This window comes from Vulpes lagopus, chromosome 7 (assembly GCF_018345385.1).
Source record: "Vulpes lagopus strain Blue_001 chromosome 7, ASM1834538v1, whole genome shotgun sequence".
In the NCBI taxonomy this organism is placed as follows: domain Eukaryota; kingdom Metazoa; phylum Chordata; class Mammalia; order Carnivora; family Canidae; genus Vulpes; species Vulpes lagopus.
In genome coordinates this window covers 57,186,464-57,204,262 of record NC_054830.1, presented here as the reverse complement: position 1 = coordinate 57,204,262, position 17,799 = coordinate 57,186,464, and the positions used below count along the sequence as shown (strand labels likewise).

Here is a 17,799-nt window from a genome sequence, read left to right as displayed (position 1 = left end):
GCCAGAGCAAGTCTGGAGAGAGGTCATTTCTCCACAAGACAACAGGGTAGGAGCTGGTAGTACCCAGGAAGAGGGAAAGAGACAAAGATGTAGTTGTGCGACTTCATAAGTAGCCAGGAACCAGCTGTTTAGCCATTTACAAAACTGAATTTCCATTCCTTTGCCAACTGTGTTGCCAATCACATGTCCTGAGATTAGGGATTTTTATGTTGACTGACTCTTCACAAAAGACACATGCATTTCTTCTGTGTTTTTTATTATTTTCAAGTCAGAGCTTCTTTAAATCCTGAATATAGTAATTTTTTTCACTCCCCTTAAAATGTAGCATTCTTGTGAGCTCTGATAAGCTTTTGGTAATTAGGCTGGTGAACTCAACGTCTCCCTGGATGACCGGCCCTCAGGCATGTGGACAGCACCTTGGCATGGGGTTCTCCTGTCCTTACTGTTCCTCTCAGATTCTGGGATTTTTCTTGAGCCTTCACCTCCGGGCCCTTCCATGGCCTGCACTAATATTGCTGGCAGTTTCCCCCTGCTCTGGACAGCCAGCATCCTACACTTCACATTTTTTTGTATGTCACCTCATGGTGGCTTTGAGTCCTGCCTGCATGGCCTTTGGTTTGTTAAATTTCTCCCCAGGGGACAGCGGGGCATGGAGGGAAGGCCAAGGCACTGAGGTGGAGGCTGATAGACCTGTCTTCAGGTCCTGCTGGAATCTTGAGATTCTGGCCCCCAGGGTGGCAGAGGGGTGGACATTGCTTCATGTGGCAGGGGGGTGGACATTGCTACCTCAAGTGCTGCTTTGAGCATGAAGGGGCCAGCCTGTGTGGAATTCGCTGCTCCAGCACCGGGCCCAAGTGATCCTGTTGAATCTTGTGAGTGACCTGTCCCCATTTGATTGTATGACACTCTCCTTGGTGTCCGCAGGCTGCCTGCAAGGGCAGCAGCTCCGCAACCTGTCCCCACTGACTGAACACATGACCACGTCCCACTTGTGTTTTTATATCTTTCCTAGTGGTACTGACCTCTACTTCTACTCATGTGACAAATTCTTACTGAGGGCTTACTGCGTACTAGGCACTGTTGGAGGCTCTAGGGGATAAATCAGTGAGCAAAACAAGGGAGAACCCTTCCCTTTGAGGACTTTACATCCTCAAGCAAACTTCTGTCTCACTCTTTTACTATCCTCAGATCTCTCCTCCAGATATGTTTGTTGGTTAATAGCACTTGGCTATTAAATTCTCAAAACACTTACTGAGCATTTATTCTGTGCCAGGCACTGTTCTAAGCATTTTATATGCATTATCTCATTGGCATCTATACCAGTTCCCACACAGCCATGTGAAGGAGTCTCTGTTATTGTTCTCATTTTACAGACGAGAAGCAGGCACAGAGGTCTGGACGCTGGCCCATGGGCATACACACTGTAGGGGCTGACTCCAGGGCCCATTCCCATCCTTGCTGCCCCAGCTGCCTCACTTATTCCTGAAATGGTCCTTAGAACTTATTTCAGTCTTTCCTCTCCAACAGAAATGCCACGTAGATTCTCTCCCATGACATCCAGCAGAGGCCCACATACCTAGTAGACAACTTATGAATGCGTTTTCCTCGGGTGCATGTCTGCATGGTGCCTGCAGGGGTTTTCAGGCCTGATATCCACTCCCCTTGCAGGCCATCCAGTGACCTCTGTTGTCTTCTGTTCCAGGACTGCTACACCTCGTCCCACTGCTCAGCTAGTGAGGAAGTACAGGCTTCCCATTCCTGCACCCTGCCCTGCTCTGGTTCCTCATGGCTCCACAGTGGAGGCAACAGGACCACTTCTGTGGCCCATGACATGTTTCCTTGTCGTCCCCTTCTGAGCCTTCTCACTGTGCCTCCCCTCACCATCACACTCTCTTTTGATCTTGCAAATCCAGGCCCTTGGAGAAATCAGACAGTATGAAATATGAACACTGCCTGGGAAGTAATTGAAGAAACACTGTGACTTTTGAAACCCATAGAGATAACACTCACACCTTCTTACTCACGTTATTTAATTTTTAATGGCAGATTTAATTAATGGAGATCAGGTCTTCTGGTTTCAGATGTGCATATGGAGCAGCTGGAGGAGGAGGGGCGGCTATTTATAGGGTGGAGGAAAAGACTCCAAAATCAGGAATCTGAAGAATCTAATGGGGAGGAAAAATCACCCAGAGATAATAGTTCACGATCACTGGGTACCAGTTGACATGTGGGGATTCAGTACAGTGCATTTGGAGCGATCTCCCTGCAACATATATAAATGGGTGACAGGGCTCCTTATAGGCACAGCACCCGAGTCTCCCCAATCCCTGTGGGACTGTGCTGCAGGCGTCTCCAGGTGGTCTGCTGGTACTGCACTCCATTGTCCACACAACTGCCAGAATGTTCTCTGAAACACACGTCTCCCCTGCTACTCCCTCATGTAAAAAAGTAAAACCCATGGGCTGAGGTCCAGGCTTCCACATGCCCAGCTCCCGAGCTGTCTTTGTCTCTAGCCCCTCCCCTTGCTTCTGGTACAACTATAGCATCTAACAGGTGGATCCCTCCCTCTCTCTCTCATTATTGGATCATTTATGCTCATCATGTAAGACTAAGTTTATTAAAAGTGGATATACCCTTTGACCCAGGAGATTGACTACTAGCATGTACCCTTCAGATATGCTCACGTGTACAAAGGTGAGGATGCCATGATGTGCATCTCAGCATTGCTTGTGATCGTGGAACCTACTATAGAATACTCTTCAGTGGGTATAATGGATGAAGTGTCTGAGAAGTGAAGAAATGAGGAGTGGTGTTGTGTCCAGCGTGGTGCTGTGGGTATGTGTGGGTGAACTTGCTCACAGGGCACAGTGCAGGAGGGGAGCACTGGTACCATGTTGGCCAGTGGTCTCTGGATAGGAATATCCTATCCTCTGCCCTTTGTGCATTTGCCCTTTTAAACCATGAGTAAGTATTATTTTTTCAAAAACATCATTTAATATATATAAAAAAATTAGGCCTTGGTTCAGGTGCCAGCTCCCAAGAAACCAGTCTGATGGTCTCTGCCAGACTTTCCTCTCTGGTGCTCCCACAGCACATGGGACAGTTAGCTGAACATCCCATTGTAATTGTGACGTTGTGTTGTCTGGAAGCCCCATAAGGCTGGGGGGCAGGCAAGCTTGTCTTAGAATCTGTTGGCACTCAGCGGGTTCTGTATGAGCATGGGTGGCCCGCAAGGATGATATGGTCTGGAGATCTGCAGAATATCCTGCTTCTCCTGGCAGAGGGTCTGAGTATATTCCAGCAGCCTCAGGAAGGCCTGCTGGACCCAAGGAGTGCGCTCAGCTTTCCCCAGGCACAGATCAGGACCTCCGTGTGCCACAGAAGCCACACAGGGGCACCACACAGGGGCGCTCTATGGTGCGTGGTCCCAGGGTCTGCTCAGGCAGGTGACATGGATGACTTGGCCGGGAGAGTGGGTGCGACAGGAAGGGGAATTCCTCTGAGTCATTCTGCAATGGGGTAATCACAACCACTTCTTGGTCTCTGGCCATTTCCTGTGACAAATCTCACCAACCACATGTTCAGCCTGAGTCCATAGGTAACTTAGCTGCTTGCTGAGCTTGCCCTGGCCAGACTATGTGTGTGGAGATGTGGAGGCAGCACAGAGGCATGAGGGGTCCCAGCACCCCACCTTGGAAAGGAATACTCACAGGCTACAGGCCTAGAAGACAGTGACCTGACATGTCTCCAAAGAGGAGAAGGCAGCCTGAGCCAAGAGACTGTCTTGCGGCAGAAACTGACTGGGGTGGCTGAGGGAGCTTAGTAAGGCCTGTGCCAGCTTCAGAAAGTGGTACCATGACCGTGGCTGCAGTGGACAGGATACTGTGAGCCTGGCACACTCAACTCCTTCTCTCAGTCACCCTACGACAGAGTGGGAGCCCTGTCTTACCATGAGGAAATAAGCTCCAGGAAGTAAGTGTGTCACCCAAAGAACACAGACCACAGATGCCCAGGGAAAATGAAAATGTGGGCCATGCAGTCTTGTGTGAGGGCCCATGGATGGAAGGGTCAACTGAGTTTAAATGATCCCCATCAGGGATGTCACAGAAGAGCATCTGCATGGAGTGGGAGAAGCCCTGAGCCAATCCATGTCTGTATCCTAACTCCCACACCCAGGACGGTCAATGTTGGTCAAATGTCAGACTAGTTGAGGCAACATCATAATCTTCTTGGCTGGAACATCAGGGCTCTAGAGAGAAAACATGGGGCAGCTTGGAGTCAGCACAGACCTGTAGGAGCCAGAGCAGTTCTGGCTTTGGGGGCCAGGGGGAGGAGAACCCAATTTATTTTGAGCCTGTTGTGTGCTGAGAGTGTTCACATTTCCTATCTACTGTGCCTGATGGCCATCAGAGAGAGGCATGGGCTATCTCCCTGGTTCAGAAGTGAGGAACTGCCAGGCTCACTCAGCAGTTGGGGGGCGTGGAAGGCCCAGCACTGGGCTCTCTCCCCAGCACTGCCCAGAGCGGTATTCAGGCACCCAGGCTCCTGCTGGGATGGGCCCCAGGTGTTCCCTCAGGTACACATCCTTCCGTGGTCCCTCCCACTTGGCTCTTCCCTGAGGCAGGCACTAGGATGGGAGTAAGGGCTAGATTCCCACTCACTCTGCCTTTGATACCCTGCAGGTCCATAGGGGAGGTACTTCCTGTGCCTGTCTTGGTTACCTTCTTTGCAGATGGATGGTGGGGTGCCATGGGGGTAGGGTGCTTCCCCCGCTTGGCTCTGATCTGGATACCTACCACCTTTTCCATTTTGTCTAAGGATTAAATTGTTGCTTTGGGGCCAGGCTATCTCTGTGCATGGTGAAGTGGGGAGAGCCAGGTTTGGAGTCTGACAGGCATGTACAGGGGCACAGCTCTGTGGCTTCAGGGTCCCTTTACCTGCCTCTCGAACTTCCTACAGCTTCCATTTACCCACTTGTACAAGAGGGGCAGCCACCTCTCCCACACAGGATCTGTGAGGGGTCTAGCCCAGGTCTGCAAAAGTAGGCAGGCTTTACATGGCACCTACGCTATCTTATCACTCTCACTGGGAAAGTCTGACTCTCAGTCTTGGGCTGTCTTCTGGGGTTTCATTCTTCACAGAGTGCCTCAAGGAGCCCCACCAGGAGTATGCTGGCAGGTCGGATGATCAGGTGTGTTTATATTGGTCTCTTCTGGAAACAGGTGCAGAGTGGTAGGTTCTGGGCCCCTGAGGCATAGAGGATAGTAACTTACCAGAGTCACCATGTCATGGCCGCAGGGCTCAGCTCAGCTTTTTCTTACCACAAGCCCGGGCCATCCTCTACGCCAGTCTGGTTCTGTATGTGCATACCTACTGGGTAAGCTCAGAAAGGATGGCGGTGCATGCCTTTGGAACCGCCATGCAGCTCTGGACAGGCAGCCACTGTGCAGTGAGCATGGTGATCCTGGCCAGCCGCAAAGTACACACCCAGCTGGGAATCAGACACCTGGGCTCTGGTCTTGACACAGCTGCTTGCTGCGAGGCTTTGTGCAAGCTGCTTCACCCTCTGGGAAGCAGAGTCCACCTATAAAATAGGGGTTGGATCAGATCAAGTCTCAGTATATTTTTTCTTTGAAGATACTAAATATATCAGTCTCTGTTTAACAAACTATGCATCTCTGCTATTGTAGCATAGAAGCAGTCGTTGACAATGCATAAACAGATCATGAGTGTGGCTGTGTTACACTAAAACTTTGTTTACAAAATCAGGTGGCAGGCCAGGTTTTGCTTATAAGTGATAGGTTGCTGACCCCTGTACCAGAGGACCCACATGTCCTTCCATCCTTCGCTACTCTAGGATTCTGTAGCCACTGTTGGCCCCCACGGTGGGTGGGAGCTAGACCCAGACTGGGATCAATCACTGATCTGCTTTGATGCTGGTCAAGAAATTAGCATCTGTCGATTTTTAGCGTGGTTGAGGGAGCCAGAGGGAAATTTCAGTCTTTGGTAACCAGTTCTGTTTTTCTCTTTATAGAATGCCGAGATGTATAAACTGTCTTCACAGCAATTCCATGAGGCAGCTTCGAAAATGGAGGGTACAATAAAGTAAGAATTTATGATTTTTTGTAAACTTAACCTGTATTTGTAAGAATCACCACACATGGCTTGAAACCTGCCACCACCTGCCTGATTTCAAATGTCTCTAATAACATAGACAACCATCTGCTCCTAGGTCTCTCCCTGGATATGAGGCAGCCATTGGTCATCTGTATTGGGCCAAATGGGCACTCAGCTCTTCCCTGGCTCCATGGTGGGAGTGGGCCTGTGGCAGACTTATTTCAGGCACGATGTACTGTGGGCTGGGCCACGGATTGGCCATCAGGCTCCCGAGGGAGTCACAAAAGGGGGTGCTGCTGCCCTGCTGCCCCCACCCCCAAATTGTGGAGGTGGTTTTCAGAGTGACCTGTTGCCTGAGGGCACCTCCATATGTCTGGTCCTGAGCCGTGTACCTCTTGCATGCTGACATGCTCCTGGTGGCTCCCATTTTACTCCCAGGAGGACTGGGACTCATGGACACTGACAGTTGGCTTAGGTCACATGGTGCTGAGTGCCAGTGTCCAGTCCCCTGTCATGCTCCTGTGCTATGAGGAGGCCTCAGAGCCAGAACATTAAGGAATGGCCGGTGCATACAGTGTGTACATTACAGTTGAACCCTACTTCATGGAGATGCCACAAGAGGGACTGCAGTGGGGCCCATGGAAGGGAGAGCTGAGCCTTGTGCTCTGGGTCCTTTGTGTGATGGTGGTCTCTGCAGACTGGACCAGTTCCCTCCCTCAAGGGCCTCTCTCTCCCAGGCATAAATCAGGGTGATTCCCCAGGCAAACCTGTCACAGTGCAGAACGGTGAGGGGTGGTATTTGGCACCTCAAGAACAAATCATCAGAGGGAGGTTTGGTGACTAGGAGGTAACAAAGTGCTTGTAAAGACAGTTGCTCTGAAAATCATGCGAGGAGACAGGGAGGGCAGCAGGACAGATGGACTCAGTACAGATCTGGGGTACAGCATGGGGCCTCTGAAGCTAGGAGACCATACTGCTAGAATAGACTACAGAGCAGCTTTGGGGAAGAGCAAACAATTTTCTTGGGATTTCAAGTCTAAGTATCCAAGGATACTTAGAGAAAGAACTTTCCAACAGGCAGGTACAGACTGTAAAGGTCTTGCATCTGCCGATTGGGATCCCACAGGGGGTTCTGAGTGTGAGCAAGTGCTGCAAGCTGCACAGACCCCAAGGTCTATTCCAGCTGCCCTCACAGACAAGGGCCCAGCTGGCTCGTCCAGGGCTGAGAAATACCCAGAATCATGCTCAGTGAGAGGGAGAGGTTGAGAAGCATACCCCAGACGTTATGGGGTGATAACCACTCAGTAATGTGATCCCTGGAAGTGGACAAAACTGCAGTGAAACCCCTTGCCTGGGCGTATCCCCTGTATCTCTCTGTGGGGTAGTGATGCTGGATCTGTTGCCCCTCTCCCTCTTTACCTGGATCATGGAACAGCCCACTGTGGGGAAGAAGCTCTGGGGAGAAGCCAGGTAGCTTTACTGTCAGTGACCACGCTATGTTGCCACCTGACAGGTCGGCCACCATCCTTAGAGTAGGGACTGCTGACCTTCAGCCCCCTAGATTAGTGAATTTGACTTTGCTGTCACATCATTTCTCATCCTCATGTCTTCTAAAGACAAAGGGGAGATGGCATGTATGTGCTCTGCAAGGCACTTCAGCTTTATGCTCTCATTTTCTATCACTGGCATTTCACAGATGAAGACCTGAGGCTGGAGAACTGAGCTGCCCCTTACCTGGCCCATAATTACACCCCAGGCTGGGGTCAAGCTCCGCTTAGATTGCTTCAGAGCCCCTGTTCTTCTCTATTTGTCTTTGCATGTTTGCTGTCCCTCTGGGGCCCCCTCTGAATGTGAGATGGGCATCAGGATGGCCCTGGGAGCCTGCCTGGGCTCTGGAGTCAGGCAGACCTAGAATCGAACCTTGCCCTGCCTCTTATTGGCCGGTCCTGTGACCTTGGGCAAGTCACTTCACCACTTTGATTTCCTCATGTGCAAAACAACTGATATTCCTCTAATGCTTTGAGTGAGATAACACATAGAAAGTAGACCTCAGATGTCAACAGTTGGTGGTGGTGTGACCGTTATTAATAATGGCAGTCATTTGAATCACTCTCACAGCACTCAGCTTAGTGTGGTGTGGCACAGATTGAATAGAGTTTACTAAAAAACAAAAACAAAAACAAAAAAACATTGCCTTTGCCCAAACAGAGTAAACAGGAAGCACTGCAGAGTTAGAAATTATTTTACTTAACCGTCAGGGATAGAGGGCGGAATCCTTGATTGGGAGATTTCTTGGATTAGCAAATGATTATAAATTGCATCGTAAATGCCACAGAAATAAATGCCAACTGCTGATAGCCGTAATAGCTCCCTTCCAAGACAGTGAGCATCTTTTAACAACTTAGAGTAAACTGAATGGTTATTTAGGTGGCTAACTAGATGTCCATGCATTCATTTATTCACTTACATACATGTATAGAGTGTCTACTGTTTGTCAGGCACCATGCTAGGCACTGGTGATAGGATGGTATACAAGACAGCTCCGGTTCCCATCAGCAAGAAGCTTGTCATTTGGAGAATGACAAACAATATTTTTAAATTAATTACATAAAAAGCAATTGCCCAAACAATGATTCATTACAGTAATGAGCCATGAAAGAGAGTGTTGAATTGAAAAGGACATGTCTGCGGACCCTAACTCAGATGTTTGGGAAAGCTTTTCTAAGGAAGTGACATATAAATGGACTCCTGCAGGATGAGGATGCTTTGGCCAGAGGAAGGAAGGGGAAAGAGTGCTTCAAAGAGAAGCTTCCACTGTGCAAAGGCGGGGGTGGGGGGGTGGAGGGGGGATAGGAAGTGATTTAGCATATTCAAGGAATTGAAAGGCCTGTGTGACTAGAAAAGAATGAATGAGAAGAGAGAGACTAGGATGAAGCTCTAAGAAGTCAGCAGAAGCCAGTCCACACAGGACTTTGTAACCATGATAAGAGATTTCACTCATATCCTACCATTTCAGCTTTCTTTCTTTCCTAATATATGCATTTAAGGTATTGACTTCTCTATAAACACAGCCCTAGCTATACCCTAAAGTTTTGATATATGTTTTCATTATAGTTCAATTCAAAATTTTTCTGATTTTTATTGTGATTTTTTTCTTCGACTCAAGAGTTATTTCAAGACATATTGCTTAATTGCCAAACATTTGGTAATTATTCCAGTTACTTCTTTTTTAAAAGTAACTTTTATTTATTAAGTAATCTCTACCCCCAACTGGGGCTTGAACTCTTGACCCTAAGGTCAAGAATCGCATGCTCTGCACCAGTTCACATTCCCACCAACAGTGCAAGAGGAGAAAAAATGAGTGAGGAATATCAGAAAGGGAGACAGAACATGAGAGACTCCTAACTCTGGGAACAAAGGGTGGTGGAAAGGGAGGTGGGCGGGGGGTGGGGGTGACTGGGTGATGGGCACTGAAGGGGCACTTGATGGGATGAGCACTGGATGTTATGCTATATGTTGGCAAATTGAACTCCAAAAAAAAAAACAAAACAAAACCTTACCAAAAAAATTAAAAATAAAGTTTATAGATTAAAAAAAAAAAAAAAGAAGAATCCCATGCTCGACTGACTGAGCCAGGCTGGCTCCCCTCTAGTTACTTTTTGAATAATTGATTTTCAGTTTAACTCTGGTTGAAGAGCGTACTGTAAATCCTCTAAAATTTTGAGACCTTGCTTTATGACCGTGCACATGATCTGTTTGGTAAGCCTTCTGTGTATATTTGAAAAGAGTGGTGTCTGCCAGTGGTGTCGTATTCTGTGTTTGTCAGTCAGGTTCAGTTGGTCAGTCCTATTCAGATGATGTGTATTGTTACTGACGTGGATTTATGGTTTCTTCCTAAGATCACTTCTAACAGAACTTCCATAGTAGTTCTTTTAGTGTAGTTTTGCTAATTATAAAGTCTCTATTTTTAATTGTCTGGAAATCCATTTCACCTTCAGTTTTGAAGAATATAGCAATCCTCTCTTTGAGCTCCTTGAAAGTATCTTCACATTCTGATTTGATATCTGCTTTTCCCTGGAGAAGTCGGCTCTTGATATTGTTATTACTCATTTTTGGTAATTACTTTTTTTTCTCTGATGTTTAGCTTTTCTTTGTCTTTGGCTTTTTTTTAGCAGTCTGTCATGTGGCTAGGAGTCCATTTTTTTTCCTGCTTGGGGTTCACATGTTTGGGGGTTGATGTCCTTTTCTTTTAGAAATTTCTCAGCCATTATCTCTTCAAATAAAACTCTCTGCCCTATTTTGTCTTTCCTCCTTTCTGGCATTTCAGTTACATATATTACTGTGTCTCACTTGTCTCTGTGCCCTTTTTTTCTGTTTTTCATCACTTTTAATCATGCTGTTGCCTGTGATTTTTTTATTGACCATTCACTTCACTAACCCTTTTAATGTGTCAAGTCTCTCTTAAACCTATTTCTTTATTCAATTGTTGCATTTTTGTCAATCCAGAAGTTCCATTGTTTTGTTTGTTTGATTCCCAGTCTCTGGTGAGGTTCTGGGTTTTGCCATCTGTTTTCTTGAACCTCTTAGTTACAGTTATTTTGAAGTCATCTGAGGGTCTGTTTCTGTTGCCTTTTTTTTTTTTTTCCCCTCTTGGTCCTGTTTCTTTGTGTGCCTCTTAATTCTTGATTGAATGCCAGGCATTTTACAGAGATTATACAGAGGTTCTGGGTGTATCTTCTCCCTCAGAGTGCTCCACCTTATTTCCTCCTGGCCACCTGAGGGACTGAGCTTACTGGAGGCTTGCTGCAGGTTTGATAAAGTTCAGGCTACTTCTGGTTTACCCTTCTTCCTAGGACATGGCTTTCCAGGGCACTTCCTTTCTTGGTGAGCTCAGAACCCCTCTATGTTTGCTTCCTCAGCTCTGTAAGACTTCTGGAGATTCCACTTTGCCTTTCCACTTGGCTTTTACTTGGCTCCTTAGCCTCTTGCCTTGAATAGCTCAAGAATGTGACAAACGCCTTAAAAGAGGAAAACCACTGAGTGTTGGCTCACTGTACTTTAGTTCCCTTCTCTCCAGAATCCTGGTCACTCAAGGCCTAGCTAGCTGCCTTGGCAGCCTTGAGCACCAAAACAATGTCATCTCTCTATACTCCTATGAGTTTGCTAGAAGCCCTGAGGCTTCTCTACCCTTTAGCTGAAGCTGTTTGCCTGACTCTCAGCCTCTCTTCCTACACTGAGGATTGCCAGGAAAGTCAGTGGGGACAGGTGACTCCAGAAGTGAATACTTAGCTCTCTATATAGTTCCTTTCACTTCATAATCTTGGCCCTCAAGACCTACTTTGTCTTGGTCCTCAGATGCTAGAAACAGACTTTAAATTTCAACTTTTTTTTTTTTTTTTAGGATTTTATTTATTTTGAGAGACAGAGAGAAAGAGGCAGAGACATAGACAGAGGGAGAAGCAGGCCCCCCACAGGGAACCTGATGCCAGCCTGATGCAGGACTCAGTCCCTGAACCCTGGATAATGCCCTGAGCTGAAGCAGATGCCCAACTACTGAGCCACCTAGATGTCCCTAAATTTCAACTTTTAAAATTTCTTTCTCAGAGGAGAGTGTAGTTCTTCCCCCAAGCCACTCCACTATAGCAGGAAGCAGAGACTGAGCTTTTGAGGAATGATTAGTTTGTCAAATAGAAAATGGCCATGCCAGGTAAAGTACCAGAGCAAAGTCAGTCAAACACTCAGTAACATCAGACATTGATGGCACGGGCCCTCCCAACGTTTCTTGGGCTTGCCAAGCTTTCCTGAGGCCTGCTAAGCCCACCATATATGCAGGGCTTCAGAAGATGCCCATCAGAGGATCAGTGGAGAATTCAAGACTAAAGAGGAATGTCATTGGTGAGGCCAGTATTCACCCTTGTTTTAGAAGAATTGTGTTTTGCGAGTAGAAGTGAATTTCTTAAGTATGTATGCAAGCACAGACACACACACGCACATGCCCCTCTACCTCCCAACAACACAGCAGGCTGGATTGTTCAGGTTTTCTGAAGGAAGAGATTAAGACCCCAGGGAACATCCTGCATTTATTGTGTCACATGTATTTTTTATGACAACCTTCAGTCCTCTTCCCGTGGGATTCATTCAGAGCCTGTCTTGACTTCTCCCCTGTCAGGAAACTTGTAGAGTCCTCCTTGGCCCCACAGAGGGCCACCTCTCAAAGAGGTTAGAACAATTGAGTTGAAGGAAGAAGGTTATCAACTGTTTCCTGAAACTGAGTCATTGTGCTAAAAGGACTTTGATCCGGAGAGGCCTGATTACTGTGGACAAGGCGACTTGGAACTTGCTGGGGCTGAACTGTATGGTAGCGTTCACCTTCCAAGGGAAGCTGGAGCTTATTAAGCCACCTGTGGGGGAGGGGTTGGGTTTACCTGAGAGGATAATCTCAGGTGCTCTATTTATTGAGCTAATGACAGATTGATTACGTATGAAAACAATGGTCATTTATTTGAACCCCAAATAAAATAGCATTCTGTCCTAATTGATCCAACAATCATAACTTTCAAATTCGCCTGATTTCAGCAGTTGTTCTCTCTCTCACTTCCCTATCTTACGTAACTTTTTTTTAAAAGATTTATTTATGTATTTTTTACTTATGATAGACACAGAGAGAGAGAGAGAGGCAGAGACACAGGAGGAGGGAGAAGCAGGCTCCATGCCGGGAGCCCGACGCGGGACTCGATCCTGGGACCCCAGGATCATGCCCTGGGCCAAAGGCAGGCGCCAAACCGCTGAGCCACCTAGGGATCCCCCTATCTTACATAACTTTTTAAAAGGAACATTTTCTATTCAGAAATTTACCACAATATGTGGCTTAAGTGGTGTGCATGGCTCTTTGAGAGGCTACACATCAAAACTCATTTAATAATTCATATAACAAGTCAAAGTTCAGTTAATACATTTCTTTAAAATCCCGCATGCAGCTGTTGTGCTAGGCACTTACGTGGCACCCGGGGTCTCCTTTTCACAAGGAGCTTTTGAGGCAGATGCCATTATTGTCCTGCATGGCAGGCCTAGAAACTGAGTCAGCTTATCTCTCAGGCTCAGTTCACTAGTCAGTAAAGCAGGAAAAATGATGATGCCTGTTTGTCAGTGCAATGTGGTAATCCAGAGAGGTACTCAACACACAAGCCACACGGGGCAGAGTTGCCTTTGAACCCAGGCCTATAGGAATTTAGCTCTTTTCTGCTCTACCTAGAGCCTTCCCTTTCAGGAATTTGCAGGACAAGGGGATTAGCTGCTCCTGATTAGCTGCTCCTGAGTAGCTGACTCAGACTTCCTCCTACCCCACACTAGTACTGTAATTTCAGTGTGTGTGTGTGTGTGTGTGTCCTTCTGTCCCCTGACCAGGACTTTTTGTAGGTATTTAGTCTCAGTTCTGATTCTTTTGTAGCAAAAGATACTTGGAGAGAATTCATCAACAGAGATTGTGTTTGTGTGGCGTGTGGGAATGGAAAGTCCAAACAAAAGATATGGGGTGGTTGTGCTCCCTAAGGCAAAGCCCTAGGCTGGTTCTGGAAGTGAGTGTGGGCCACCTTTGAAGAGCCTCAGTGGTTTCACTGGGGAGAGGAAGCGGTCAGCTTCTTGTGCCCCCAGCACACATCACCAGGAGATCCCAGCAATCTCACTCTGGAATTATTCTCAACAGGATTGGCATTCAAAGTAAAATCTATTTACCAGCTCTGTATCAGATGACTTCAAAGGCTGAGTTTTCTAGTCTCTGACTCTGCTCGGTTCCTGATTTCAGAATGCAAAGTCTACTGAGTTATCGTTATAGATCCTATTTTCTGTCCAGAATGCCTCCTCTTTTTTCCTTGCAGAGTATGCTCACTTTTCAAAATCCAACTTAAGCAACTTTTCTGTTTACCATTTGTCTCTTCCCCAGAGATCAATCCAATATCTTATTTTTCTCTGTATCCCCGCTGTCCAGCCCAGGACTTAGCTGTGATAGATATTCACCAAGCATGTGTTGTATTGGGTGGGTGGATGGGTGATCTGAGGCCCATTGTGTAGACTTTAGGGATGGGATTTAAAAACAAATTGTTGAGTGTCTGCCACCTTCTCTGTGAAGGCTTCTGCATGCACAGGAGGGCCCCATGTCCAGTGGGGTGGAGGTGGTGGTTGGCATAGTGCAGGGCTTTAAGGTCAAACAGGTGAGTGAATTCCCAGCTGCTCTGCCTGATGTGTAGCATGCATCAGATGACAAAACTGCTCTGAGATACATGTTCCTTGCTTCTGAAGGTTGTTCTGAGGGCATCATGAAACAATTTGTTAAGCACATGGTAAAGAAGCACTCAATAAATAGTAGGTACTACTGTATAGAAACTCTTATTTTAGAGAAAGAATGAAGTGGTAGCCAAAGAGGGTATAGTCCTCGGTGCATAGAGTGATTTAACAATTGTCAGGATCTGGAGCCACAAAAGGGGAGACACTGGGACTCCACAGCCCTCCTCCTGGAGACATGCCCTGCAGAGACCTTCATGTGTGTGCACAAATAGCCATGGGCAAGGGGACATAGAGCCCTGTTTCCCAAGAGTGAGAGATTAGAAGTAGCCTCACTGCCTGTGAATAGGGCGGTGGATAAGCATAATCTGATTCTGGAGTAGCAAACAGTGGTTAAAAAACGGGCTGGACCTGTGTGTGCTAGCACGAGAGGATGCTTGGGAGATCTTGTAGAGTAAAAAGCAGGTTGTGGTTTACTATGTGTGTGCACACTTGACACATATACGCTGGCACTCTATCTGCACTTTCTCTGTAGGTATGTGCAATTTATGGGGATATAGAGAAGAAAGTCCAGAAGGATACACTCCAAACAGAAAATAGTGGTTACCCCTGGGCAGTTCAAGGGGATTCAGCATTGTAAAAAGGATCAGAAGGGACTGTGGCCTTGTCTTTTTGTGGAAAAAAAAAACATATACTGATGTATAGCTTGTGTGATTAAAGATTAGTAAGAATATAGACACATTGCGAGAGAAGAATCGATGATTTGAGACAAGGGAGAGGTAGATTCCCAATACAGTTGGGAACCAGATCCCAAGCTGACAGCTGGCAGGGACCACACAAAGTCAAAAGCTGACCCTGAAACAGTGTTCCTGATTGCATGTTTGTGTGTGTATGCACGCACGTGTACATGTGTATATACATGTGTGACTATGTGGGAGGGCATGTATATGTGAGCGTGAGTGTCTACACGTGTGTAAATGCATGTCCATGTGTGTGCATATGTTTGAGTATGTGAGTACGTGTGTCTGTGTGTGCACGATTATGTGTGTATGTTGTTTTCTGATTGAGGCCTGGCCTCTAACTTGCCTGGTGCCCTTTCCTTGAACTTCCCCTCTGTCAAAGATGGAGACTGTTGGACTGGATCTGTGGTTTTTAAATGTCCTTTAGCTGTGGCTCCTGTTCAGAAGAAATCTGATGTGATGCCTGACTGAGCATGTGAGGCGCAGATGAGCTGCCATTCTGGGTGAAGACAGAATGGCCATTCTGAAGCTCTAGGATCAGAAGCCCAGCTCCTGGAAGGCCAGGCATCTGGGGGAAAGTGGGCTTCTTCCCTTCCAGGTGCCCCATCACTGCTTTCATGAGGGCCCGGCCCACTGCCATGGGATCTTACAGGTGCTCCTCGATAGGTTTGGGCTGATGTGCCATCTGATGCATTAGCGGTAGATGATGGAAGATGGAGCTTGAAGCAGACAGCATAGCTTTTTGCTGGCAGGTATAGCCAAGGGTTCCATGTGGAACAACATTGAAATGTTACTGAGCAAAGGAAACCTAGAAATTAGCCAGTGGTTTTCTGTTGTGCCTTCTCCGTGTCACATATACCATCAAGCACTGGGCAGCGGCACTTCCTGCTGTGATGTGCAGGTTTGCAGCAGAGAGGCTGGGGAGGCCCCCTGAGCAGGGGAAGGACCACAGTGGTTAAAGGGCTGAGAAGCTGAAAGGCAGGGCCAGAGAAGGCTAGCCAGAGGATGTACCTGTATTCCTCTTAGGAGGAGACACTGACTGGTCCCAGGTCTAGGGCCTTGAACTACAGCTTGAAAATTTAAGTTAGATCTAGAGAAGGACTTCCTGACTTGCAGTGAGTGATCATAACATAATGGAGGGAAGGAAGCTGTTCAGCCTTTATCCTCCTCTGGAGATGTTTAAGGAAAAACAAGTATTACTCTATACCCGGAATGTGGTATAAGCCAGCCCTCTTCTACATCTGATCCACAAACAACAGAAGGGCCACTTCCTCTGCATCAGCGTTCTGTCGGCCTCCCCTGGCTGGCAGGCAGCTGGCCGTCGGGTTTCTCCCAAGGAGACTTTCTAGTGGTTTGTGCTTGACCCTTGCCCAGGGCATGGTACCGTCCCCACTTCTAGTGACTCATTCCATAGCCCCTGCTCTGCTTCTGTGGGCCACCATCCACAGAAGAGAGTCGGGGCCGGAGGGCTAGTTGAATTTGCCCATAACTTCTTGGTTATAAAAATTTGGATAATCACTTCTCTTTAAAGAGAGGATTAGGTAATGGTGATGTGGAGCCTCCGCTGAGGCCAGTACTGGATACAATGTGCGCATAATAGACAAGACGTGGTCTTTGCCTCCAGCAAGAGTGCACGTACCTCCCTGTCTGCAGCCTGCCCACCTCCCCAGAGAGCAGCCCCCGCCTCTGCACGTGTCTCCAACATGTTCCCCTGCCCATCCCAAATCAGTTAGCTGTGTCTCTGATGTGCCCCCATGGAACCTACAGGCCCATTGGAACACTTCCTGGGGTGCTACTTGGCGCAGTGTTTGACACTTCTGTGTTCAAGCATCACATTCTACGATTACAAACTTCTTGCAGTTTGTTTTAAGATTTTATTTATTTATTCATAAGACACACACACACACACACAGAGAGAGAGAGAGAGAGAGAGAGAGGCAGGCAGAGACACAGGCAGAGGGAGAAGCAGGCTCCATGCAGGGAGCCCGATGTGGGACTCGATCCCGGATCTCCAAGATCACACCCTGGGCTGAAGGCTGCGCTAAACCGCTGAGCCACCTAGGCTGCTCAGGAGCCTTGTTTTATTCATCTTTGTATCCCCTGGGTCCATAAGCCCTCACTCTATATTTAGTGAGTGGAAACCCACTGTAACATATGGTAGCTGTTACAGCAGTGTATGGAAAAAGCACCCTGGGAGCAGAGGTGATGGAACAATTACTCCTCCAGCACCTTAGGGCTTCAGAGGGGAATTCACATGTATGCTGGGTCCATGCAGGCTCTGCTGTCAAGGGTCTGTGTGAGCAGACTCAAAGTAGGTCATTTCCTCGTGGGGTGTTAGAAGAAGGTAAGGCACTGGCATTGGGTGTGAAGTAGATTCCAAGGGGGTAGGGATGAGCTGCTCTGATGCGGCTAGAAAAGCAGGCTAGTCCTGATGTAAAGGGCCATAAAGGGCCTTCCATACATACGAAAGAATTTGGAATTCACCCTACAGGCAGTGGCAAGCCATAAAAAAGCTTTTAAGCAAGGAATTGATATGATCCAATTTGTGTTTTAGAAGGATAACTGGCAGCTTCTGGGAGATGAAACAGTAATGGTGTTGAGGTGGGAGGCAGGAAGCCTGCTTAGGAAGCCATCGCTTCCTCGCAGTACTACAAGCCGTGATGAC

General features: G+C 47.4%; 1 protein-coding gene across 1 annotated transcript in view; it reads left to right on the top strand.

Annotated features, from left to right (window-relative positions):
- The window catches only part of CHCHD6 (coiled-coil-helix-coiled-coil-helix domain containing 6), a 257,547-nt gene that overhangs the window by 205,645 nt on the left and 34,103 nt on the right, over window positions 1-17,799 (top strand). The window contains exon 6 of the mRNA XM_041761570.1: window positions 6,035-6,105. Within this exon, the coding sequence (XP_041617504.1) occupies window positions 6,035-6,105 (71 nt within the window). The remainder of the gene's footprint in view (window positions 1-6,034; window positions 6,106-17,799) is intronic.